Source organism: Ciona intestinalis, chromosome 8 (genome assembly GCF_000224145.3).
Source record: "Ciona intestinalis chromosome 8, KH, whole genome shotgun sequence".
Classification (NCBI taxonomy): domain Eukaryota; kingdom Metazoa; phylum Chordata; class Ascidiacea; order Phlebobranchia; family Cionidae; genus Ciona; species Ciona intestinalis.
Window position 1 is genome coordinate 2,058,074 of NC_020173.2, and position 27,554 is coordinate 2,085,627.

General features: G+C 42.2%; 2 protein-coding genes and 1 long non-coding RNA gene across 3 annotated transcripts; 1 reads left to right on the forward strand and 2 right to left on the reverse strand.

Annotated features, from left to right (window-relative positions):
- Positions 1-869: 869 nt before the first annotated feature.
- LOC494390 (lectomedin 1 alpha-like) lies at positions 870-13,748 on the forward strand (the record flags this gene model as incomplete). The annotated part of the gene is given in 12 exon segments (NM_001245049.1): positions 870-1,080; positions 3,470-3,567; positions 4,015-4,127; positions 6,748-6,857; positions 8,493-8,641; positions 8,836-8,955; positions 9,356-9,577; positions 9,894-10,299; positions 10,631-10,882; positions 11,398-11,520; positions 11,612-11,796; positions 13,569-13,748. Coding segments are annotated over 12 exon segments (2,022 nt in total), but the record flags the coding sequence as incomplete, so codon positions are not given.
- Positions 13,749-19,048: 5,300 nt separating this feature from the next.
- Positions 19,049-20,134, reverse strand: LOC108949720. The gene is made up of 2 exons (XR_001974863.1): positions 19,994-20,134; positions 19,049-19,413 (listed from the first exon to the last, which is right to left on the reverse strand). It is a non-coding gene; the product is annotated as an uncharacterized LOC108949720 (long non-coding RNA).
- Positions 20,135-24,675: 4,541 nt separating this feature from the next.
- On the reverse strand, positions 24,676-27,291 carry LOC100177826 (tctex1 domain-containing protein 1-like). Its single transcript, XM_002125972.4, has 5 exons — positions 26,402-27,291; positions 26,042-26,202; positions 25,537-25,757; positions 25,172-25,362; positions 24,676-24,972 (listed from the first exon to the last, which is right to left on the reverse strand). Exons 1-5 carry the CDS (start codon positions 26,518-26,520, stop codon positions 24,753-24,755), a joined length of 912 nt encoding a protein of 303 aa, XP_002126008.1. The 5' UTR covers positions 26,521-27,291; the 3' UTR covers positions 24,676-24,752.
- Positions 27,292-27,554: the final 263 nt, after the last annotated feature.

The following is a 27,554-nucleotide window of genomic DNA, read 5'->3' on the forward strand; positions in this document are numbered from 1 at the left end:
GGTGTATCAATTACTTCGACCGTAAACGTGCTGGACCATTAAATCGTTCGTTAACCTTACTAGTGATTACGTTGGCGCGACGTACTAGGACCGATCCCAGTTCCTGCCGGTAATCAGCGCCTTCGCCAGCAAGCTATAGCGGGCTTTCGTCATCTCTAGGCATATGATAGCTTGTATTATTGACTGGCCATCGATACGAAATGAGAGCAATTATGCAATAGGTAATACAGGTTGATTACGTAAGATTACTTAAGTGTGTTTACCTGCTCTGATGTGGATTGGAACGACTTGCGTTTTTAAAACTTGGGCCGAGGTCCAAAGTAACGGCCGCTTAAATAAGTTATGTGTTTATCTGCCAGTGTCTTTATATTTATATAATCATAGCAACGACGAGCAGTGACGAGCATCGCTGTGCAGCTGTTTTGTCTGTTTCTAAGTTATTCTAGTTCGAAGTGCTCTTCAAAATTGTTCCACCGTTTGATGTTACCTGTATTTGTCATGCTGAATGTCTGTGTTGGTATTAGGAGCTTGTTCACTCTACTTTAATCATACGTTTTGATGAATGACGCCATTTATATAGACTGTTTGTTAATAGACATATACTGAGAGGGAAAATGGGAAACCTTTAGCACGCAATATCATGTTTTCCTGATTATGTTTTAAACAATTAACAACGATCTACGGGGGTCGTGAGGATACGGTTTTATAGTTCTGAATGTTCTGTGTTTGCTACCAAATGGTTCAAGAAAATATACTGAAAAGATCTCCCATCTCCCCCTACCCTACTATAGAAAGATTCTGTATCATATAGTGGCGACAAGTTGATGAATATTTTGCAAAGTTCCATGACAGCTATTTATTTTTTCAGGCGCGTCTTTAGGTTATATCAAGTGTAGGGACTTAAACAATGCAAATAGATTGACGCGTGTTTTGTAAGAAGATAATACAAGTGCAAACAGAAGGATTAATTCACCTCTGAACGACGGTAAGCCGAGAACATTACGCCTTGCCGTAATATGAAGGGAAAGAAATTATTCATATCCCTGGCCCTGATTACTCTACTGAGCTGCACTGTTCAAGGTAAGAAGTAATACGGTGGTTGGTAATTATCGTAGGCGACAGTGGTCACGTCCAGTTTCGATCTGCGCGCGCATGAATATTTTATTGCTGCATTGGGCTACGTTATTAACCGACCAGCCAAACTCGGCTAATTATTCCAGCAATCGTGGCCATCGCGGACACGTCGTTATTGATCTCATTTTGCACGAGTCAAATTGAATTACTCAATCTCAGTCTTCGACCGAGTTTACTACCCCAGCAGTGACGTAATTTCTGACGATGACGCAATGCAAATCGGCGCTCAACAGTGATGCAACTTTGGGGCCCTGAGCCAGGATTGTTGTCACAGATTCGTGCGGCCGCTTTTTACCCGACGTTTATTAACATTTCCTCTCGTGCAAAGCTGACAGGTTAAATATGTCTTCATATTCGTGTAAATAGAGCTTCGGATAACGTAGAGCGTTGGCATTCCTTAATATCCACTGTGTAACAATGCTGGCATCGTGGCGTTCCGACCCAGGAATCTGCTATTGAAACTGGAATGAATAAACACTTACGGACGCCAGTTTGAGCCCGACTCCTAATCTCTATAATGTCAATAAGCCTCCCATTGAAGCTTATCGAAGGCGTGAACAAGCGTCTTGGAAAAACATAACTTCCCGGCTCTAGGGGTTCAACCGGCAGTGCCTACAGTCTGGTGTTGCGCATTAGCGAATAAAAAGTGATTTGATTACAGTATAGCAGATGTCTTCCTGCCCAATACGCCGATTAGGACCCGGGAGTTTATGTAAGCTATATCTCGCACACAAGGCGTTGTTATTGAATGTGAATGCCCCATTGTACAGTCAGTGGTATAGGTACAGTGGTTTCGGTTGAGATATAGTGTTTGTTTATCCTTTGTAACACGACTACGCTTTCTACAATGTGGACTGAGTTAGTATTTGCTCGACCAAACATCGAAACGATGAGAAACTTTATACACAAACTTCGTTGGACCGCGCCCAACCAGTCCATCTTGGAGATCTTTGCTAATCAAATAGAGTTATCTCAATCGCTCGTCTCGGCTTTATTAATCGAACCAAGCCCTGTCGATGTTGTTTGCAAACCGCCCGTCGTTCCCGGACGCGGAAATCTCATATCGTTGCTAATGTATCGGCTTGTGTCGTGTCACCTTAACTATACATGCAAAACATCCCCCCCAAAAGCTTTTGCAAATTACTACCTTAAAAAGGCATACCATCGTAAAGTCTCAATTTGTATATAAATAGAGATCCATAAAAGTGATCTAAAGGCACCATCAAAGTTGTATTTTTGGTGATATCTTTAGATCTCATTTGAGCATCTCTATCTATTTTATATATTTCGCTGGTATGCCCCTTTAAGACTTAAGATTCCAAACCTCGTTGATTGGCTTACGCACGGTTCATTCTGTTCCATTTCCTACGGTCTAATTACCGACTTGCGTGGTCTCGTTTATTCAAATTCCGGCAGACAACACAAAATAAGCTCGCAGGCTCTGAAGTTATTAATATTTAATGTTTTCGATATTGTTCACTCCATAAAAATGCCCGATATTCCATCCCAATCAGAGACCCCCTTATGGAATATTGCTTTGATGAAGCCCGTACGCTTCTGCTGTTATAAAGACACCTTATGTCCCCGAACTTAAATTATTAATTTGCATCAACGCCTTTGCATTGTAATTTAGCCTACCACGTATTTAGTACCACTAGTTCCAGGTTAAAAGTAAACTCTTTTGACCGTCTTAATTCCCTGTGTTCAGTTTCCTAATTAAATTGTTTTCATTTTATTAAAATGCTTATCACGTAAGGCTTGTAAGCGATAGTGGCTTATTTACAGCAAATTGCAAAATATAACGTTTGCAGAATGTAATGTCGCATATATAATAATAGTTATATAAAATTTATAAAAATGACTTACACGTAATAGCGATTGTAACTAATTTACTGTAAAGTGCAAACTATATATCTTCAGATGTTTAACAAGTCGCGTTTACATATTACACCAATGCAAAGTTTCGCACCGAAACTAGTAATTAAAATTTAGGGAACACTAGTTTCTTTCCTTAACCGCAACAAGTGACAGCCATGCAGTCGCGTGCAGAGTATATCGTACTTGTCAGCGCTCCCTATCATTCAACGGGTTAGTTTTAATCTAAACCAAGCACCGACATCATCTATTCGTGTTGCCGTCGTTGTGTTGCAGCGCCCACATAATATACACTTTCATTAATTTTGAATGCGCGTGTATAAATATCAACGTCCTCTTTGTCGCTGTGCCGTGTATAGTTTACAAAGGGGCGAACAAAACTAATAAATCTTACCCGCATATGAGACTTGCGGTACAGAAGATAAACTGACAGCTAAACTGTTTATATTTCCGTTTTCAGCGCGGCTCGGCGGAAAACTTCGATTTCCGATACCAAGCGAGATGGCTTGCGAAGGATACCCAATAGTTCTACGATGCCCAGGAACGGACGTTATTCAGGTATTTTAGGCACTTGTAGGATTTGCAGGAAGCTTGGAGCTGCAGAGCTTGCTAAGCAGCCAACTATAGGCGGTAATATTCGGCGATTTGTGGTTTTGCTTTGACAAGTACCTAGAATAGTCCCGTTTTCCACCACAAGTCTTCTCCCGTTCACACATTGCAAGATTCTTTGATAAAGCAATTAAAAGTTAATGACACCATTCAAATTCTCCCTTTATTTCATAACCATGTCCAGGGTCACGTAGAAGAACCTAAATTCAATTCCCCAACGCTATTAACCTATTTGTGAAAGTAATTAAGGCACGCTTTTGGTTCCATTTCCGGCTCCCTATTACAATGTTATTCCCGTTGAAAGGAAGCAATTTGTTGTCAATTCCGACCTATAACCACAAAGTGACCTGCACTTCGATCCAGCATTAATATTTCATATTTTGTGTTAACCCATAGGTTGTGGCAGCGGAATACGGCAGACAGACCGCGGACACGTGCGCTACCACACCGGAGAAGATGCGCAACACTGCCTGCTACCTGCCAGAGGCGTTCGACATAATGTCAAGCAAGTACGTACGAAATCGGACTATGACAAATAGATTTGATTCCTTTGATTTTGTGATTCGTTAAAAGTGGCTGTCGACGTCTGTGATTGAGAGGGTGTTTATAGGACGAGACTGGTACAGATTTAGCTGGGCAAGAAGATAACCGCTTGTCCATGGCGAACCTGACACCAGCAGATTTTCAGCGCACTTAAGTTATTCGAAGACGGCCTGTTTCATTTGAAATGCTGACCACTTTCTCATATCGAAAAATCTTGCTTGAGATTCAAAGCACAATACATGCGTTATCATTGGCTTGTCAGATGTAGCTCAGTATACAATGTAGCATTGCAACCAAAGTAGGCATTAGATTATGCGCAACAATACACCCGCCAGTCAAAATCCCTGTTCAGTTTGCTATACAAACTTCGCCATTGCGGTAACTAATCCGAAAATTTTAAAGCCAGCGCTTGAAATTTTTATGTCACCGTCCCACGGGTAAGGGCATGTCGTCCACACTGTTTGTTTTGTAAATCATGAATCCAATGCCCAGAGCTAGACTTCGGTGTGCGCTGTACTCGCCTGTCGTGAGCTAGTCGTTGCTACACTAATATTATGACAGTCCGTTGATGTCTACGAACGCGATCGGAATCTAGATAGGCCATCCTGACTTCAAACCTCGCTTGCGGACGTAAACAAAAACGTCGACAGTTCAATATTAGTTTACAGCTTCGTTCAGCTTTTGTTTGACTCAATTACTCGACCAGCAGTGCCCCGTTGCGCGTGTTATTAGATGTATTAAGAAATTGGAAGCTTGCGCAACCAAGTTATGGCGGACAGGGCCAAAGAGGTCGCATTATATTGGCATTGACTACAAAACTCCCCACTTTTTATAACCGTGTTAAATCTGTTTACTGGTGCAATGAGTTATTGGGTAAAAACGACAGGGCTGGCTGTCATGTGTTTTAGTGAACGTCTCAATCAGAATTGTGTATTGCATCCGTGTACGTATCTCCAATGCGATTAAAGTCAAGCTTGAATGATCTGTCTGGGTTAAGAGCACTCGACCGATGGTCGTAGTAAGGACCTATAAGAATTAGCTGCTCCGCAAATGGCAAGTGAAGCCTATTGGATTGTCACGATCCTACCCATTGGTGTATGCTAGCAGATGGATCGACATTAAACGCCGTAAAATGAAGCTACTCGATCCGCCGCCGAAATGATCCATCTCTCGAAATATAATATGCAATTTCACAGCCAGCTGTGTTCCCTGACGCGCTGATGTTGTAATCTTTTATCACCGTGTCGCTCCCGCTTGCTGCATGTAAGCTGCCGAACCCAAGCTCATTTATCTTATTCTTATGCCGTTTTAATTAACCAAAATCGCACGACACTATCGCTTTAGTGGCCTCGTATCTGCTTACCGATCTCCAGACCAGTCCCGAACATAGCACGGCCTCCTAATCGCCTACATAAGGCGCCTTTGAACATGTAGGACCTCCCTCAAGGACATTCAGTTCTTTGACAGGATTTCGGTCATTTGAGTGCGTAGAACAACCCGGTCAAAGGAAGCATTAAGTTTGGTTGACAGAAAGTTGGAATCGGTGCTGGACAGTGTCCGGTACCCTTTTGAAACGCCTGATAACATCTTCGAAATCGTCCTAATACTCCGGTCGTTGTTTCAGCGCATACCAGGTTTCTTCGTGGTCTCCGGTTCTCGGCAAGTGCGAAGAAATGCGCGTCGCTGGTTTGACAGTTCGTCCGTTCGCACGGTCGGTCCGGCCCGATTTCGGTCATCAGGACAAGAGGTCTTCGTTTGTAATTATGGAATTCCATAGCTGTTGGGAGGGCGAATGATCGCGAAAGACAAAGGCACGCTGCTGGCCACGGGTCATTACCTTGATGTTCGACGGGTCAGTGGGTCCTCTGCCCGCGAGCCGTTTTAACCGCGGCCTTTCGAAATCGCTGCGGAAGATCTAAACGGAATCGACAAAACCAACAACCAAAAACCGGGTTATTATGCGAAGACGGCCCTTTTCTATGTCTACACCCTTAGCTGAGCAATTGCTAATGACGACGTGTCTCCCGGCACTTAAAATAGGAATCGAAACCTACTTTTAAAACAACTGCTTCTTGCACGAAATTTGACTTCCCGCTATCGCTGAAAGCACCTGCTATCAAACCCCCTAGAAGCGACCGCTCCATGAACGATTTTCGGTCTTATGTAAATTTGACGAGTGCATAGTTACACCTCATTATACGCACCGCTGTTTTCAATAGCAACAACACCGACAAACCACCTTTTAGTACCCACCGCGTCACCGGCATGATTTTGCCTAGGCGTTGAAGGTTAATGCAATTTGCTCGCAAACGGCACCGCTGGGAATTCAATCGAATTTGTAAAATTGACTAAAACGTCGACATTACCTCGTTACCTCGCAGATTGTGGTAGGTGCGAACATACAGGCCTGATAATTCGATGGCATCTTGTTGATATACAAGGCCGCCTTAGCCCCGTTTCAATCGATATTATACATTCACTCTTTCACTATGCAGGTATTTTTCTTTCAAGTAACCGCCTACAATGTGAAGTCTTGTGCCGTAATCCATGGATTTTCAACGCATTCACCCAGTCTTTTCATTGCAGGTGCAACAACCAAACCCAGTGCAAATTAGACGTTTCGGACGAGCATTTCCCAGACCCATGCCCCGGAACATTCAAGTACCTTCACGTTACGTTCAGCTGCGTCAAATACAGTAAGCTCTTGTTCAATTTTGTTTACATGCCCATTTTTGGATGTTTTGCCAAGCCTTTACAAATCTTCAAAAGTAGCATTAAAGTATAGAGCTTTTAGCTTGACTCTATTTCTTTTGGTTAATGGTCTTTAGTTGAGGTCAATTATAGGGAGGAATTATTTATAGCAAGTCATATATGATCGATTGGGTCTTTCGTTGGTTGGGTTTTCCCTCTTTGAAGGCGCCGCCGGTCATTACTGTATCGAGCCGTATAATTTCGCATACAAACGGCAGTATTATTGTGTAGGTAGCCCATTTTCCACAAAACGACGTTTTAAAAACACCAGATACTTAAAGGAAACCATTTTTTATCGATTCACCTTCACCAAACGCCTAACCGACAATACACAGAGCCGTACCTAGTCATTAGTTTACTTAGCACGGGCTTTAACTATGAATCAGTGAGCAATATTGCAATCTCTATTTCGACCTTCGCGTTGACCGGTAATACGACTTTGACAGAGATAATCCTAAAAGCTAACATCCGTATATTCGGTGTAGTCAACGCTGATGGCATAATCGTTCTGTATAAACCGTGATCATTGCTTTGTTAACGACAACGCGTATTATTTCGCCCGCCGTCACGGGGTTCTATATTTACCATTTCCTTACCCACGTATAATGTTGACTTTCACAAAACACACCGAAAGTGGTGCGTACAGTCGGGAAACGTTTCCGAAAGCATGAACCGTGTATTTTGGTTAAATCCGAGCCGGCGTTGTACCGCCACAGCTGGGTCTTACACGCACAGGTGCCGTGATACCAAGCCTCCCATTTCGCTAATGCGAAGCGTAATCGAATTTTCCCGATCATTTCGCTGCCGCTGTAAGTTGGACAGATTTTCCTCATAAATCATAATACTCACATAACTTGACAGTTCTTTAGGAATTTTCCGCTCAAACTGTCCAATTTTGTTCCCTAAAACCAGGGTGGTCCCTATCGAGCTTTTTATTTGTCGACGGCAAAGGTTTTTATCATTTGCTTACATAAGGCGCTCGTTAAAGGCCCTATTACTTTACTCAGTGACTGGAGCAAATATAATTCCGCTAATGCCCCCGTTTCCGTTTACTGCTTGCTAATTACGCGCGACACCTGCAATTATGGAGTTTAAACAGTCCACGATCACACGAGAGTTTCTCGTATTTGTTTTCCACTGAATGACATGGTAATTACGAGCGCTTAGTTTCTCTAATGTCCCAACTTCGGACGCACGTCGATTGAAAGGCAAATGGAAGCAGACCATTAACGACATTAAATGCGACTATCTATAGGGGCAATAAATCATTTTTCCATTCTACGCACTGGCAACTCATTAACTTTTTCCGTCGGTAACATCATACATTAGTCCCATTTCGGTCACAAAGTACCAACCATGAGCAAACAGCTCTCGCTTTCTAAAACTACATACTACCCTATAGTAAACACTGCGTAGGCACGACTGTCTTGATTGTTTAATTTCCACCCGTGCTACTACGCTACGTATTAGCGGTCTAAAATTAAAGTACAATTCCGTTCAATTCGTACCTTTGCTGGAAATGGCTGGTTCGACTATCCAGTAATTATAAATCGTTCCTGAGTAAATGGTTTAATTTTCAGTGTTTGGCTGCCCGGGTACTCTTACTGGAATCGCCTCAAATGTGACAATGGACACGACGATGCGAGCGCAGAAAGGAGCATGGACAAAGGATCCAATATACAACCCACACCACGTGTTCTATGCCTCACCCTCACAGCCAAGACTGCAGGTATTTATCAATATATAGTAGGGTGGGGGAAGATGGGACACATTTTTATTCTGTTTTCTCGTCTCGTTTAGTAGTAAACAAAAAAACATTTAAAAATTGTAGTGAATATAATACTGTATAGTCTTAATAAAACCTCAATGCTATAGACAATTTTTATCTGTGATGTGGCGTTTCACACGGTTGTTTTTGTACAGAAATTTGAAAATATGGAGCATTTCGTAAATGGCAACCGCGCTATAAGTGAGTACGACATTCACTACCAGATGTCAGGAACAAGTTTCGTGGTTTATGACGGGAACTTGTTTTTCGTCAAGGTAAGCATACCCATATGACATATTTAAACAGTTAAAATTTAAAGCATTTTTAATCATTACCAATGAAGGCCGTGTCGTTTACCTTCGGGGAAGCGACAGGCTTCAATATCTGATGAAGTCCATACGGTAGCACCCTGGGTGTTGGAGTATTGGGCCTGCTGCTGTTGCCTAATTCTCAGGTCCAATGGTGTATCACTCTACAGGACTCCCACGTTGAATAGAAAATAATAAAACTGCAGTATATATATATATATATATAACATGGTCCGATTTTAGGCTTCCAGTGCCAACATCGTAATATATATATATGTATATATATAACATGGTCCGATTTTAGGCTTCCAGTGCCAACATCGTAATATATATATATATATATATATATAACATGGTCCGATTTTAGGCTTCCAGTGCCAACATCGTAAAGTACAACTTGCACACTCGTATCAGACATCGTGAAACAGCTTTGCCAGGCCATACTGACCGTTCGACAAGCCACCGCAATGGGGCTAATAGCATTGAGCTGGCGGTCGACGAATCCGGCTTATGGGCAATATACACCAACACTCACAACGCTGATAGAATTGTAGTGAGCAAGATGAATAAGGACACACTTGAAATTGAGGTAAGGGCACGACAAACTGGTCTCTATAATGGGTTTTCTTTCTCTTTACTCGTCGCACTGGGTAGTAAACAAAGAACATTCAGAGATTTATGTAACCGTATCCTCACGAATGTGAAACAGCGTATTTGAATGTTAAAAGACAAATAAAATATGGAATATAGTGCTAAAGGTATCCCAACTTACACTAGAGAATTGTTAAGTCCTGTATCGGTTGGGATTATAGGTTTTGGTAATTCTAAAGAAATGTATGTTAAAAAGAAATGTAAATCATATGTTTTTTTAGAAATAGTTGGTAAAACGTGTTTCTTTTGTATAGAAAACCTGGCGAACGACTTACCCAAAGCGAACAGCTCTTCATACGTTCATGATCTGTGGCGTTTTATACGTTGTTGGTTCCCGCACAGGCGAAGTTGAGTATATGTACAACACGAATGCAGTTAGTGGGAACGGTCGATTTGTCGCTATCGGATTTGACAGGAATCGACCGATCTCGCCATCGGACCCAGTTGGGTTTCTTAGAACTGGTCGTGACCTCCCAACCACGCCACGTCGTACGTTTCCACACCCTGCAGGATTACTCGCTAAATCTCGGTCGTTCCTGAACTACAATTTCACGTCGTTAAAGTACAACCCAAGAGATAGGCTTATCTACGCATGGGAGGCGACAACTAGTAAAGCGGTTTATTACAAGCTACATTTCGGATTACCAGACCCCGTGGAAGGTACGTTACCAAACTACCATTCCAGTGCACCTGGTTTCATTATAGACTATATATGGATAAGGTCCTAATAAAGAACGTAGGATATAAGGCCATGTTCGGTCGCTTATACTTCAATGCAACCGGTCCAGTTAGTTTTGAATAAATGAGCGTAACTTGTTTATCATTGACAGTTATTTTAACATGGGTGTCTTGTTTCATACTTCCCATCCCGCTTACGAATTACCACGTATGTAACTTCATGTGTTTTTGTAATGTAAGACTGGCAAATTAAGACAACTCAGCATAAGGGACAACTGGGTTGGAGGAGTTTCACACATTAATTATCGTTTAGGAGATAAACCGACGACCACTACAAGTACAACTACCACTACGACAACGACTACAGTCAGGACCACCAGCACTTCAGAGCAATCACCTTTTGGTCCAAGCGTCGCTCCGAGCAAGTTGCCCCATAATTCTGCAACCCTTGCACCCCCTGTTGTCCCCGTTGCGAGCTGTCCCTCTGTATCCCGTGACGGAATTACATGGCCCGTGACGTCGCTGGGGCAGACTCGTACCATGACGTGTCCTGACGTACTAAACGGTGAGTGTGACGTCACAAAAGGAATAATTTTACCATTACTACACAAACAACAAGAAATTAGCCTGGGTTTCGGGATATGACCCTCGTTATGTATATATAGATTTCTAAGCCTGATTTGCAAGGAAATTCGATCCTAGCCTTAGGTTGCTTGTTTAACGCGCTGGAATGCGTTTAACTGTACGTCTACCGCGCTTGTTACCGATGCCGTTTTGAAACCAAATTGTAGCGGAGAAGACCAGAGATAACAGTCTGGCGATCAAAGCCTGCGAGTTTCCTGATGTGGACTCGTGATAAGACCGCGATTTTGCAATTTTGACGCCGCGAATTCGATTAGTCGTGCGCGCAGTTTAACAGGCTGGGGCGATCACGACCGTAAAATCAGCATTCCTTCAAACTTAAAATGACGAACGAAGTGAAAAATCGTTTATTACCGATGCAGGCTGTTGGCCAAGTTTAAGAACATGTCTGCCGTATGCCACTTGCCTGTTATTTTATTGACATTTTTGTCATTACAGAACAAGCGACATGGACTTGCACGACAGAGGAGTTCACCATGTCTGCAGTTTGGGATGTAAACGGGCCCGACATGAATCGGTGTGTCACTTGGACGTCTAGCATTGAAGCTCAGCTGCTAGCAGGTAAAGATAAGACTGCCCTACCTACCAATTCGTCGTGTGCGTTCTTAATGAACGTTAAGTTAATTAACGAATTTGTATTCTCATTATTCAGGTACGATCGATCCTAGCTCTGCCGCGGAGAATTTATCACGTGGTCTTAAAATGTCATCACGCAACGGTGAAGCATTACGTACCGATGAGGTAACAAATTCAGCCCGGCTTATGAAGACAGCTGCAACACGAGCTGGTAGTGGGACAACTCCCCTGACTAGAACACAAGTGCGCCAAATTACTGAGGTAAATATTTGATATTTCTATTCCATGAGGCCATGAGGGTGAGGTCCTTGCCGAGGACCCGCGATTTAGGCCAGATTTTGCTGGTATAATACTGGTATGAATGAATTTACTAACAATGTACCTATTACGGATGGGATACAATTGTTGGGGTATACATTAATCAATACATGGGTGGTTTCGGGCAGTAAGTGTAACCCCAGACTCAAGTCGTTTGTGGGCAATTTTAAAAGGGTGTGGTGTCGCTTAACTGTCGTCGGCGCGGGTCGATTGTACCCCATTATCAGAAAACGTGTTTTGGGCGAAAAATAGTAAGTGGGCCATTAATAAACTCGATCGCTGGTGAACCCGTATTTGGAGTGAGCTTGTAATCGTATTTAAACGTCGATTTTTCTTCAATTATTTATCCAAGCATTACGTCATTGCTGTGATGTCGAGTCTGACTATTTAGCGAAACACCGGCAACTTAGTCAGTGAGATTAAAAGTCGTTATTCTGGTCAAAAGAAGGTCACTTTTATGCGTCAAAGTGGTGAAAGGCGGAACTCCTATAGCCGCGGGTGTATAGTGTTACAAGTGCGAACTAAAACCGCGTTATACCGATTTCATTTGAGCATGTCCAGTGGCAAAAATCCGCCGAGATTCTCCTAAGTTCGTCAGCACATGTTTGCTGGGTGACTAACTGATTTTCCTGCGTGAAAGTAAACAACAACAGTCATTCCTGTCCTCGCCTACATATGGTATGCCCCATTTGCCCCATTAAGGCGTATGCTTGATAAGTTATAGGAGCGGAGTTTGTTGTTTTTGGCCTCAGTCGGCAATCGCTTTTCGTCAGTTGCATTTTTACTGTGAAATGTCTTTTAACCAGGCCTTGGCGTAAAGGTTTCAATATTTTCATTTCCCTCAGGCCTGTGTTGTAACCAGCACTTTAAAATTTCCAAGTTTGTTTTGAAAGGGACCAGGGAACCGGTCGTTACGGTGACTGGCTGCGAAGCCAGGCTTTCTTATTTATTCTATTATGAAAAATGAGCAACCAGTGGCAAAAGCGACCGCACGACTTTTACCCTAAAACACGACGCTCTTTTGGGAACACGCATACAGTTTTAATAGCATCCCATACCATGTCAGTCATTTCCCTCATTTAAAACGGCAATCCAAACTGGCATTTAAGCGAATTACCACTCGCATCCTCGCTGTACCGTCAGAAGCGCTTACCTCAGCAAGTCTGGCCCAAACGACAAAGAATCTAATTTTATGTCGCAGCTTTTTAATATCAATTGCCCGTGAAACGCCAGCGCGTCGGAAGATCGTCATTACGTTGGCTCGCGTCTGTTCTCGGGTACTTAAATACCAGTTCTACGGTAGATTCCCAAACCACCCGGCGCCGGAAATTTCGGTTGTTTTTCCAATGTAATGAATGCGTGTCAACATCGCTTTTCGTCACACAACGTTGGATATAATTTTTTTGAAATTAGAAATGTTTCCGTATTTTACGTATGTCTGTAACTCGTTTTTGCTTAAAAAATATGTTTCACTTTTTAATTTTTAGAAAAAAAAACTTAAGATTAACTCAAAATGTCTCCCAGTTTGTTGTCTTAGAACTGTCTTTGCCTTTTCAATGTTGTCTTAACGGCGCAAAGGTCAAAAGCAATAGTTTCGCCAATTGACGCAACTTTATACGGCAGATAACCCTACTGTTTACTTCTGGCTGCCGCAAATGTATTTTCAAATTCACCTCATTTTCTAACTCTAAACTCTACCCATTGTTACATAACAGGGCGTTACTAACGCTGCCGATACCTTGCTGGACAGCAGCAACTCAATAACTTGGAAAGAAATGGAGAGCTCAAAGCGATATAAGGCGGCAGATAATGTTATTAAAAGCGTGGAGTCCGCAGGATTTGTGTTAGCGGATAGCATGACGAATAACTACGGTGGATTCCAGGGCGACACAGCCGGTAAGAGCATAAACACCATGCTTTTATTCTATGTAGGTGACTTCTTTTTTTGTCGAGAACCGAAGAATTGTTCAAGTCTGGGAAAATTACCCCAAGAAAATAGCATATGATACCCCATTTTCACTAGTTATGTTAGAAATTGTACTTAACCGTATTCTAAAGCTATTGTTTAGCTGTAGGCAAACGTAGTACATCTTAAATGGTTATATAAATCTTGTCTTATTATTTTATAGTGCCAAGAATAGTGGAGAAAACAGATTTACTCTTGCAAGCCACTGTTGTGGTCGCTAGCACTTCGGAAGATATTGTATTTCCGGATCCGAGCAGATTACAACGGTCTACTGTGTGGTATGACACCACGGACAGTGTTACAATGCCAGCAGGGGATATCGTACAGCAAGCAAGCAACGGTATGTATATTAATATAGGTCGCATAATATATTATGTAGATGCCAGGCATATTATACTTGTATTTTAACTCTTCCGATTTCAGCTATACTACAATTGTTTCTAAGTTTTTATAGATTATAAAAGGTTAACAGTAATTGTAAAGTATTGTGGGATAAGATGAATATCGTTAACATATATAGCCACCCGTATTTAATTTTCGAGTTTTTTAACTTACCAAAGCTCTTAGACCGAGAGTCTAGGACTGCAGGGAAATTCAGTTATATAATTTTCAAATTTGGAAAAAGAACGTTTAGACATGGAGTTTCTTACCCCAACTCACTGTATAATAGAAATGTTGGGTATACTTACATAGACTGTACAGAAGTAGAGTTATGGATATATTAATATTATCTGTACATATTGTACACAGTTTTGAATATAATAACTTTATATAACAGGAGTTACGAAGCTTGCGTTTGCCTTATACAATAATCTTGGGAGTTATATGGATGTAAAGCTATTTGAAGACGGTAAAGAGGATACTCAGGATTGGAATGTGGATTCCCGCGTCGTTTCTGCTTCTCTCGGATCCCCTAACCGAGAAGTGAAACTGTCAAAGCCCGTTAAGATTGTACTTGAAACTAAGCAGGTAAGAGGTCAAAATGGCCAGATATTTTAAAATTGATGGCATTTCATCACAGCCAGGTAGTACATCGTCGACAGATTTGCAATACTGAATGACCGTATAGATTCCGTGAATAATTCATGCCGCTACTGGTCGCATTTAGGGAAACACGCCGAACACGATGTAACGCATCGGTAATACGAACAGGCAGACGATACGGTGTATAACATGCTCGTTTCTCAGCGTCTTTGAGAGCGAAGCTTAACCCATTTCGACCGGATCACAACATGTAAGTTAAACGGGTCATCACACACGGACTAATCACCTACAGAAACCGAGCGGCTCGCTTATCTTCCTTATCTTGCTCAGAAGGATCTATGATCCCGTGTTCGCTCATAGTCCATGCTTTACTTATATAGTACTGGACCAGTTCCTTTGCTTACTATGTCTAGCCATTCATTATCAACGCTCCGGCGATTTGTATTGTTTTTCGCAAAACATGGAGCCATGGTCCAGCGTGGTGTACAACGAGGGCTCATTAACGCTGCCCAGTTGACCTGTCCTACCCCTCTCAAAGACCCGAATACCTCCACTTGCCGTAATGGCTGAACCATGTTGTCCTAATTTATCACAAGCTTGCTGACAATCCAGCGCGTGCTTACACATAGCAAATCCCCCGGCCGGAACATAACCTGTTTATTTAAAGCGCTTACACCTTAAGCCGTGTTCGACCCTTCCATGTAATGCCCGGTAGCTAGATAAGCCGAGTCGCGACGGAATTAGATGCGGTCAATTCGTCAAAAATCGTTTCTCTGACCCCTGGTCCCGCCTAATCAGTAAGCAAACAATAGCGAACTGCAACACGGGATTAAGACCCGGTGGAATGGTGCTCGGATGAAATCGGACACCTAATGTTTCCAAACCGTCTTCGTTTACCCAATGTAAGCAATGTTAACCTGAGATTACTTTGGTCGCTTATCTGATTCTAAATCTACATAAAGCGCAATGATGAAGTATACCTCAACCGCAAAACATTAATTGCCGACCTACAGCTACAAGGTTGGAGTTCGCGCCTTGAAATTGCCCGCAATGAAAACGAATAGTACAGCCAGTTAATTATGGGATCGGGTAAACATGCCCGCTGACCGCTCACTATCCATCCCGAATCCCAATAACGAAGAACCGTAATATGTAGTTGTTATTCATCCTTATCTTCTGTCAAGCAAGTTCGAAACATCGTTTTCCCTGTTGTCCCACCGCAACCCCCAAGCGCAAGTACGAAGTTTACCCCAAGTCCTATTTATCTTCATAACCGAACAACTGTCAGCCAAGCGCTACTGTTACGCCACTGCTTTTTGCCAAATCCCCGGAATGCGGTATCTCGAACTCAAAAAAACAATGCCCCTAACAAAAAAAACTAAACAAAGCTTCTCCCAAATTGTTGGCTACAAATTCCAATAAGTACGCCGGGATTATAAAGTATCCCTTGCGTTCAGGTATATCTTTGTATAAGTCACGGGTCCGTTCACTTTCTTTACCCATTTCTCTTAAAATGAGGGCTGCGGCTTAGCAGATGCTTTGTAACGAAACAAGGAACTGCATGACTGCTCACGGCACGCACTTTGTTTAGTCTTGTACCTTGTTTTTGATACAAATTCTAATATAAGGTTTCCATTCACAGAACATAGATGCCCCTCGAAAGTGCGTGTACTGGAAATACTCGGAAAGGTACGTGTGATCTGATTAAACATACCATGGTAGCCGAAGAATACTTTTTATACAGTCTGGACATTGGTCTATGGTCTTAAACGTGTCATACAATTTATTAACATAGAAAACTGACCGTTTAATTTACTTTATATAGTTTTGACACTGGTGTATGATTTTAAGTTAAAATTTCATAGGATTTAGCAGCCTAATCAGACTGTTTAACTTACTCTATACATTTTATAAACTGGCAAGTGATCTTACATTAAACATGTCATACAATTTATTAGTATAAAAAATGAAAATTTTAATTACTTTATGCATCTTAAAAATGGGTGTATTATTTTACATTAAACATGGCATACAATTTATTAGCATAAAAACTAACTGTTTAATTTATTTTATACAGCTTAGACAAGGGTGTATGGAGTTCTAAAGGCTGCTCTGTGGTTGAATCAAATACAACTCATACAACATGCTCCTGCAACCATTTAACGAGCTTTGCAGTGCTTGTAAATGTTCACGGGACCAAAGTAACGTCATGGGGCCACGAAATGGCTCTCTACGTTGTCAGCTGTGTTGGGATATCGGTTTCTTTAGTCTGCCTTCTAATCTGCATTTACACCTTCACATTTTTCCGGTGAGTTTATATAAACGTAGCATACATTTAATGTTTAAAATACGTACCGTAAATTTTATTTATGTTTTGGACTATAACAGTAGCGAAGATCAAATGAGTTTTAATAAAAAAAGATAAAAAAATTATTAGCAAAACGACAAAAACACGCTCGGGATAAAAACTGCTTCAGTAAAAATGTCGTATAAAATCATAACTGCTAACCGTTGATTTTTTCCGTAGTTAGCTTTTCACCGCGACTAAAGAAATATACCATCACAGCGCAACCAAAGTTTAACCGCGGAAATCTGATTTTTGCAGCCAGTTGAAACGCGGTAGTGTTTTGAAACGGCTTGCTACGGAAACTAGGGTTCACCCTCTCGTTACGCCAAACTCATACCCTATTAAAACTCGTTGGGATAAGTTAGCGTGTGTACCGGTTCTGTGATCGCGATTACGTCAACAGTCTTCTTTATGACTTCACGCCCGCTTCTCTTGTTACAGTAGATACGTTAAGGTTCACCTGGAGCAACGGCTAATGCTATGGGACATCGTTTTAGGTTAATGCATTTTTTTAGTTTATTTTTGTGGGGGGGGGGGGCAAAAACTTTTTCGATAAACACACACCGTTTTTTAGATTTAGCCTTGACTGACTTTCTTTACAGCGTTTAGCGTTACGTCATATACCCACTTGGTCTAAGAATAACTTTCATTGGCGAAAGAGTTTGGGTCGAAATTCTTGCCGCGCAGAAAGTCAGTGGTATTCTCGCATGACTGCAACGGTTACAACGTCAATTCCCTGTTTGATGTCAAATTTAAACCCAACCCAGTATGTGTGCGCATCTGGCGAGTTCTCTTCTTAGATTGACAGAGGGCCATGCTCTTTTAACTCTGACTAATTGTATAGTTTCATTAAGGGAATTGAAATTACGACAATCGATGGACGAAGCGTGCATCGTATTGTTGTCAATATACACCCGTTTCCTCTGAATTGGAAGTTTCAACTAATTAGCTTAACTAAAAGCGAAGCCAGCGCTCGCCTTAATTTTCGTTACGGCTGAGTTTATGTGAAACCAAGTTCCCGAGACAGCTCTTTTGAAGAACCTAAACAACGCACGCAGCCGCCGCTCGAGTCTTAACTAATTAAAGTATCAGGAAAATGCTACGGCGAGCATCAAAGACTGGGTCAATAAACTTCGCATCGATTGAAGACAGCGTGTTTTTTCACACTCCATCTGGTTAGATCCGGAAAAATCCGGACTGTGCCGGTTTTGACATGACAGAAACATTAGTTCCGTGTCTACAAGCGACCAACGACGCACGCGTAGTTAGATGGGGGTCTGAACCACTGGAATCCGTATCCTTCCGGCGCTTCCTCAAATATTGTTCAACGGAAATTGCGTTCTCGCCATTTCTAAAGGTTGCTAGGGAATACGCGTCGCGTTGCGTAGTAAACATCCGGAAATTTTTATTGCGGCACCGCAGGGCGTCGTTTTTAACACAGAACGCGGCCGTGGCGTGTGTTTGAAAAATGCTCCATAAACTTGTGCGAAAACACGCCTTTAATATAATTTTGTGGCAGTGCTTTCATTGAGTTAACATTTATATTTTTAAACCCCTTTCCCCCCATTTCAGGAACCTCCAAAGCGACCGCAACACCATCCACAAACATCTCTGCATAAGCCTATTCGTGGCAGAGCTAGTTTTCCTCGTCGGCATCAACCAGACCGCCCACAAAGTACCATGTGCTGTGGTCGCAGGTCTGCTGCATTACTTCTTCCTCGCAGCTTTTATGTGGATGGCGTTAGAAGGATTTCAGCTTTATGTAATGCTGGTCGAAGTATTCGAAGGACGGTCACGTTGGAAGTGGTACTACCTCACTGGATACGGTAAGTGCAACTTCAATGCGTTGGGGTAACAGGCTAAATCCGTGCCCTAAACCCCGGGTCCCATCATATGTACCAGCAAAATTTAAAAAAAACGACAGGCCTAACTGAGGTTTTTACACTACATTAGTCACTGATAATATCAACCAAAGTTAGATTTGGTTCACTCGTCACAGGACTTAATCCACATAAAACATAAAAAGTGCATCGATTAAAACAACGCAAATAGGCTCGTATAACATAACTATACCAAGCAACATTTCAACCCATATCACGTATTCTATTATCAGAGCAATAATCCAGTTATTTCTCCCCAGGTATTCCAGCAGTGATCGTCGCTGTTTCAGCTGCTGTCGATCCGTCAGGATATGGTACAGAGCACGCTTGCTGGCTTCGTGTCGACTCCGGCTTTATCTGGAGCTTTGTGGGCCCAGTTTGCGCTGTTATTTTAACAAATCTCATTTTTCTGGCTATTACCGTGTACAAGATGTACCGCCATACATTGACGTACACTGACTCGTCCAAAGTGAACGCTGTCAAGTAAGTAAAACATCTTAAAACTACCGTTACATTAACATATATGTATATTTATTCGTGCTGATGTATCGTAGGGTAGGGAAGACGGGACAACTTTAGCACATAATATCCAAATATCCTAATCGTGTTTTAAACAATTAACAATAGTCTATGGGAGTCGTAATGATATGGTTTTATAATTCTTTAAATGTTCTTTGTTTTCTACAAAATAATACGAAAAAATAAGTGAAAAAATTGTTCAATCTTCCACCACCCTACTATATAGCACACTATGTCACTTTTAACATTTTATTAGTTCCTAAAATCTGGTCCCAATCAAGTCCTTGTGAAGTTGAACGATTCTCATAACGAACTAACAGCCCGGATTAAGTGTTACGAAAATGTAACAGACAAAAATTAAGTCCAACGAATAGTGTACCATATTAGATCAGTATTTTCCCTAAAGATGGCGTCATCAGTCTCTTATTTTTATAAAAAACTTACTTTTTCATTTATTTTTAATTATAGTTTGCTAATCAGTATATTTTATGTAGATCTTCGGTTCGAGGAGCTTCAGTCCTACTGTGCCTGCTTGGAATTACTTGGGCGTTTGGAATACTGTGGGTGTGGGAGCAGGCACCAGTGATGGCGTATCTCTTCTGTGTGTTTAACGCCTTCCAAGGACTCTTCATTTTCATTTTCCACTGTTTACTGCAGAAAAAGGTAATTTGATATAATCGCCCCATTTACACATTTTTGACTTCGTAAGTGAAACGTAGACAGTTACGCTTACTACCACGCGCCAAAACACGACGAAGAGATCGCCAAAAGACTGTAATGTTAGTACAAAGGAAGTATCAGCACTCCGCCCGTTTCTTGCGTCTTTGACCTCAAAACATAAGTAGCGCTTATCATAACTATACCTGCAGGTGTGATGAACTGGCTACTCATTTTAGACCCAAACGTAACCGACCGTTCCATTAAACAAAAAACGCGGTTTTCAACAAAATGTGTTGAAACTAGATACTCGTTTTTTTCTGCCAACTGTTTTTTGTAACAATACACTCTTCCATACAGCGCTAAAACGTATTCAAATTTGGATGAAAATATATTGAACAGAATGCGACCTCTGCATTGTTCGTATAAAGCCGTATTATCCATAAAATAGAACGGGTGTGAAAAAATAGCAGGGTTATTGTGAAAAATCTTTTGTTGTTCAGTACGCGGAGAATATCAACACACGCTTGATTGAACTTGTTTGTTTGTGGAGTCAATTTCAATATTTTGACTTCCGTTGGCTCGCATCGCGAATTTTCAAACAGTTTTAAGAATTTCCAGTTGCCCTACTGTCAAAAAACTCACTCAGATTTGCAAGTGTTGGCTTATACCAACAGTATATGCAAACACCGCGTACGTTGGCGTTGTATGAAGGATTTCTCAAGCGCTCCGGTTACCGAGGCCGTTTCTTTCCCATGACCAACGTATTTTGGAGAGGCCTGGCTAAAGGCATCGCTTTCATCACCGTAGAACGAACTAGAATACCGTAATAGCTGTTGATGTGTCAATATTTACAATCATAGTCGGGATAGGCCGTTCCGCGCTTAACTTTAAAGCGTTATTCGGGAAATGCGTTCATTATGTCGGAATCACATTGTTCAGGATATTGTATACAAAAATATATAACCTTTTATAAAATTTTAATTTGCACATTATCACACAACTAATTGATTTATATGACCCACAGGTGCGCACAGAATACAGCAGATGTTTCGGCCATGGGTCTTGTTGCAGCAAAGGGACTTCTGAAGCATATGTCAGTAATAGCATGTCGTTTTCGAAGCAATATACCCCTGGAAGATACTCAGCTGCAGCCACTACACATAACACGACTCTGACCACACAAACAGCCGCAGTAAGTAGAATAGGAAACTTATGCAATTGCTGATGCTCTGTAATGCTTTCTCGTGTCGTTACACATTGCATTATTCATAAGTAATACGGATAACTTTTCAGTCACAAGGTCAACTTCGACGTATGTGGAATGAAACTATTGTCAACGGGCCACGAACTTCCGATACAGTTGTCACTCATTCCCAAGATATCAACACTGTTCCTCACCGAGGTAAGTCCCACAAATCCGTGAATTTTCTCCATACTGGCTTTTCAATTGTATCGCCTTAACTTGGCTGGTCAACAAAGCTAGTATTTAAGCCGAGTGTTTTTGCACAGAGTGTAGCGCGAGCGTACCTGCCACATCCTGACGCTTCTACATTAGTAAGTGCGCACACTTGTAGCCTCTTTCACACTAACTTCCACACACTACCCAATCCAGCAGCATAGCGCCAAATTTCGCAGCTTGCTTATCAATATGCCATACTTTAAAATCCAAAGCATTCGCCCACAGTAACAAAACATTGCTAATCCAGGCGCTACCCGTGGCCTCGCAAGATGCAACCCCAGTATGCGTTGCGCCACCTTGCGTAGCCGTGGTTATGACACGACGTCATCTTCAATCTTATTTTTCTACCCGAGTAAAGATTCCCCCCCTAGAGTTCGGTCTCGCTTTGCAATATCCCCTCGCAGTATCAGCCAACTCGGCACTTTAGCAGTAGATGGTACGTGGTAGCCGTTGTCACGCCTGGTAGTTGTTGTTTTGATGTTGTGGTCCTGCTTGCCCGCAGCAATTTATTTTAAATCTGCTGTCGCAAAACGCGTCTGTGCTTTTGAGTTCCGTGTGGCTTTTCAAAATGATTTTGCGGAGCTTATCAAATCAAACACTAATCTATGCTTTTAGTTTGCCATCTACATTCCCAGCTTCATTGCCCTAACATTTCACAAATTACACCCAATCTCCTGAATTATCCAAAACTAATACTTCGTTTACTTTCAGAGCAATCTCGCTCAAGCCTTCTGCAAGCCAACACCCAACAATTCCCATCATCTTCGTCCCCTCAAATGAGGCGACACAGCCTTGAGCGAGTGATCGACTCTTCCCAGAATCTGCCGAGTCGAGGATCCGCGCAGGAGGATGACGTTTTTCTTCCTCCAGTCCACAGAAATCGGGAAGCAGTACCCGAGAACTCGGACGAGGAGGCGTACCAGTACGACCGCTTACAACGCCACTGCCACCCTAACTGTACGCATGAACATCACACGTTACACCACCATGGCTCTGATGTTGAATGCGCCCACCATCACCATACCGGCCACCATGCCCGCCATGTAAACCCCGATTGCTTGCAGCCTCGTCCACACCCACGGTCTCAAACAATGAACCACATTAAAACCTCAATGCCAGCCCAGTATCCAGACTCTGACGACCGAAACCATTTACGAAGACAAGCTTTTCAACGCGCCAGTACATTAGCTACCAATCCAAACCAACAAATGAACCGGCAATGGGAAAGGCCGCCATCGTCTCCAACCAGACGTTATTCCCACCCTGTTCGTGCAGCAGGAGATTGCCCGCATCACCAAGAACGGTGCAACGAAACCTCCTGCTTCTGCCCCTCAGTGCCCCCACCCCACACACAGCATTACCGCCCATACAGCCACGACGGTCGCCCTCAGCACCTACCAGTCCCAATGCATGGTGAAACTCGGCGCAGATCTCTGATCAGTTCTGACTCCGACGATCCGATTGTAAACGACTTCAGCGCGAGCAGCAGTGCCGGTTCTTCATGTGGTAATCCCGCTTCATTAAGCCGTACTTCTGGCGGGCGAATGGTGCTCAGTGGAAAAGTAATTCACGAGAACAATACGAGCGGTAGGTCCTCCGCAGAAAACGGCATTCATCGAGAACCGTGGACGCCTTTGTACCGCGATGAAAACGACCTAGAAGTACAACGGTTGACCGGTCCAGGTGATACGAACAGTGCCGATGAATGTGCGCAAAGAAAGGGGTTACCCATTGACAGTCAAAGGGATTCCGCTTTTTACCAGAGCATGCCTGATCTCAACAATAGCCCCGGAGCTGCTTTTAGCTCTGCTTCAAGCGGTTGCAGTCCCGAAATGGCACCCAGTGCAGAGGAAGACACGCGCTATCAAGACCGTCCACTCCGCAAGAACGAACCCAATAGTCCACGGTATGTCCTGTCGCCCCCAGTCGCATTTCGTGCAACCAACACAGCAGGAAAAAAACTACAACAAGCAGATTTATATGAGGATATGATTATAAAGTCGCATGGTACCCCTAACCCTAGGATACCTACCCAAACTGATACCCGCCGCAGTCACAACCCGAATTCAAACTCTCCTCTTTACAATCAATCTCCATTGGATGCAGCACGTCACTCTGCCGAACACGAACCTACAGACTCGGATGCCTCGGTTCCGGGTAGAATGATGACTTGCCTATGAAAACGTACTTGTGCACCACAATCAAACGATGCTTCATTTTCCAAAGCGAAATATTGCTGTGCAACAGCAAGCTCTAATTTATTCGCGAACTTACGCTTACTATTCGATTTTTGTTATTGGAATTTCTTTTTTATATTGCAACTGTTTACTTGTGTATTGTTCTGCTTTGAAAGCTCGACCAAGCACGCTTAGGTTTATTGTAGTTTTGGTTTCCCACCTATTTTATTGCCTATGTTCCGAAGGCTCTAGTGTTTGCGTATGTTAAGTGATTAACGGGATAATTTCGGTTCAGATTTAGTTTGCAATGAACTCCCTACTTTATTTTCAAATGCTTATTGTGTCTTGAGCCGATTTTTCCTGTTTTGCTACCGGACACTGTATCGTTGCACTTTACCATGCGTTTGTGTACACACGAAAATAAACACAAAATACCAAAGGCGAGCGCCTCTTGCTTGCTGAAGACAGAAAGGCAGTTAGACCTCAGGTCTGGGAAACGAAAGAAGTTATTATAACAGCAGTCTCAACTTTCAACGTAGGATATGATTTGTGGTAGATTACTCTTACCAGAATCAACAAAGTTCTCGATTATTCTACGAAGGTCACCTACTTCGCCATTGTTAAATACCATATGGCGCTCTCACGCAACAGCAATCAAAACAGCGCACGTTAGCAAACGGCAATTGTGTTTCACCGCTACGGAACAATGCATTGCTATAACACCCATCCGTCCAAGCAAATAGTAAAGGCGCCGTGCAAAAAGGTCCAAAAAAACCCTCATAGCTTGCTGCAATTCATATACCATTGGCACACAAAACCACTCCTATTTCAAATGGGTCAATTTTTATCAAAGCAGTAACAAACGGTAACTGATTGGCGCTGGATTAGGTACATATACACACTCGCTCTATTCGAAATAAACAGCAAAAACCGACACCGAGCAAAACAACGATGAATTTTGGAAGTTACAGGAAACGAAAGAATCACTTCTGGGGTCCCATGAGCAGAGACTGGACACCATGACTGCCTGGTCAAGTTTTTGACCCAGCGTCACGTAAACCACACATTTGTATCTATTCTTCCAAGCCTGGTCTTTTATCTCGTTCCGAATTTCGTCGGATATTGACCTTAAAACAAAGAACCATTAGGCTACCCTTTCCTAGCTAATACACTGAATTAAATAAAAAAATACATTTTTAAAAGTTTTACAACGACGAAAATTTTACAAAAAAAGTAGTGAAACCAACTCTTTGCAACCTAGAAAATCAAGCATTTCTTATCATTGCGCAGAAAGTCTAATATTATAATATTCGAAACAGCACCAACCTGGATAATTGACACACATCTTGTACATTGTCATACTCGATCCCTTTCAGTCTTTTCTGCAGATAGTCGTCCACTATCTTCTTGCATTTGACCATGGAGGGTTTTTCGTCTGGGGTCATTTTATATGTGGGTTCCATCTCTATTGAAGGCAGACCATTGCGTCTTAGATCTCGTGTTAGCGGTCGGTCCAGCTGTGTGCGACATTATGTATTAATTAGAGTTAAAGACCACTTCAATTAGGCTAACTAATCAAGTTACAGTTTGAAAATTATGAGCAAACTCTGGCTAACTCTTTTGCCCGTGGCATGTCCTACAACAGGACCTAAATCAGAACAAGGTACATGGAAATAAACTGTTTCACCCACCCAGCAAAACGTTGGTTTCCCGCTCTTTCTGTCTTCCACCCTCTGTCTTAGTTTTCTCGTAAACTTCTGCCATATTAGAACATCCTGCATGTTCATTCTTCGGTGTTCAGATAGAATCGGCAACTGCTTGGCTGACTGTTTCAAATCCATTCCAGATCCAATGCTTAAGTTCCCTGTAGTTGCCAAGGACACCAGTCTTCTCCTTGTTGGTGGCGCGGTTACTATAAATAAGAACACACACACAACTTCTTTAAACTCGAATGCACTGAATAAAAGAACGACAAGAATTGTCTCCACCATCTGAACAGCATTAAAAGTGGTTATAACTTTGACAGTGAACGCGTAAATGCGTTATAAACATGTAAGAGAGAGTTCTGAACCATACCATTACCTAACACATACTTCAGCATTGCTCTACACATACCAGTAGTAGCCTTCATTTAAAGTAGCATTGCGATATAACTGCTGTATACTTGTAGAGTTCATCGCATCTATACAACTTTACCTTGAACTTGGGAAGCCTTTCTTGATAAAGGGACCATCGAGCTAGATCTCTGACGTTGTGCATTTGTATTTGATCCCGATGTATCGTTGGATCCCACGCTCCCAGATGCTCCTGGGGGAGACGTTAAACCTCCGATCTTATCAGCCAAGGATAAGCTGCCTCTGTTGAATAGAAGGACACGTCAGAACACTCTTGACTTTGTCAGATTAAGATCATTTGTTGGGGAAATTCATTTTTTGTATGCGATTTTGAGAAACGACCTCTTAGCTGCTGATGTGCCACTTGTATTTATTAACGCTGATCGCAATTCCCAATTTGGCAAGTTGTTCAACACGAAACTTTAAGATTACATCTACGAACCTGGAGTTTTGTCTTCTTAATCTACCGTACGGCGTCGGGCCAGCGTTCTGCTCTTGAAATTGATCATGGTAAGGACCTGGCAACGACGAACCGCTGCCTGATGTTGTCAGGACGCTCATATTTATTTGAAAATACTATGAGCAACACAATCTACATTGATAAACAGAATCAACCACTTAGCTCCAGTAATAATCTCAACCTTACAATTGAGCGTTGTTGCTTTAGCAAACTCTATAAAGTGCTACACTACTGCGCTGCCTTGCCTATTTAGTGTTTATTTTTCTTTGGTGCGCTCACAAAACAGCAGCCTATATCTTGGCCAGGTGCACCGGTTGAAGAAGACGTAGTCCGCGCTCAGCGCGTCTGCTAATAAAGCTCTTACGTCCGACGTGCTTCGTTTTCATTTCATTTCACAATAGGTAAAATCAACAGTGAACTGCCTGACAGACTGGGCCCTGTGTCGTTCGGGAGGTCGATATACTGATGTGTTGTGTACTTAGCATTTCGCGAAGGGCCGTCGTGTTTCGTTGGAAATGGATTTATATTGTTCGCTATAAGGGCTCGTGGTGATTGGTTTCCCAATAACAAAATCTTTCATTTTTTTCATAAAAAAAGTGTTTTGTGTTAAATTGCTCTTATTGATTTTGATTCCGATTTCATGAAACTTGAGATATCTAAATCAAAGAAATTGTGCAATAACACATCAAGGCGCGGTTTCATTACACAAAGATATACATCTTCTGTCAACGTCGAATTCTCATAACTGATCAAACGCAGCAGCCGAATTGAATTGAAAAGCTAATAAAAAGTATCGCTCCTTTCCGTGTTTTGTATAATGTCGCCATTTGTTAACAATACATTCCTTTTGTGGTAGCCAAGTGTGTTACCATTTTGTGCGAAGTGGTGTATCAGTTAAATTTGTTTACCGTACCATATCGACTATATATATAGATAGTAGGGTGGGGGGAGGGACACCTTCAGCACATAATATCCAAATTTTCTGATTGTGATTTAAACAATTAACAACGGTCTATAGGAGTCGTGAGGGTATGGTTTTATAATTCTTTGAATGTTTACAACTAAATTGTACGAGAAAATAGAATAAAAAGGCGTCCCATCTCCCCCCACACTACTATACTTTGAACGAAAAGAC

Excerpts from the sequence above, each read along its gene's own strand:
- LOC100177826 (XM_002125972.4), bottom strand. The coding sequence starts at position 26,520 with ATGAGCGTCCTGACAACATCAGGCAGCGGTTCGTCGTTGCCAGGTCCT. Across the intron at positions 26,203-26,401 it reads TTAAGAAGACAAAACTCCAG|AGGCAGCTTATCCTTGGCTG; the intron begins GTTCGTAGATGT and ends TCTATTCAACAG. Across the intron at positions 25,363-25,536 it reads GGAAACCAACGTTTTGCTGG|CTGGACCGACCGCTAACACG; the intron begins GTGGGTGAAACA and ends TGTCGCACACAG.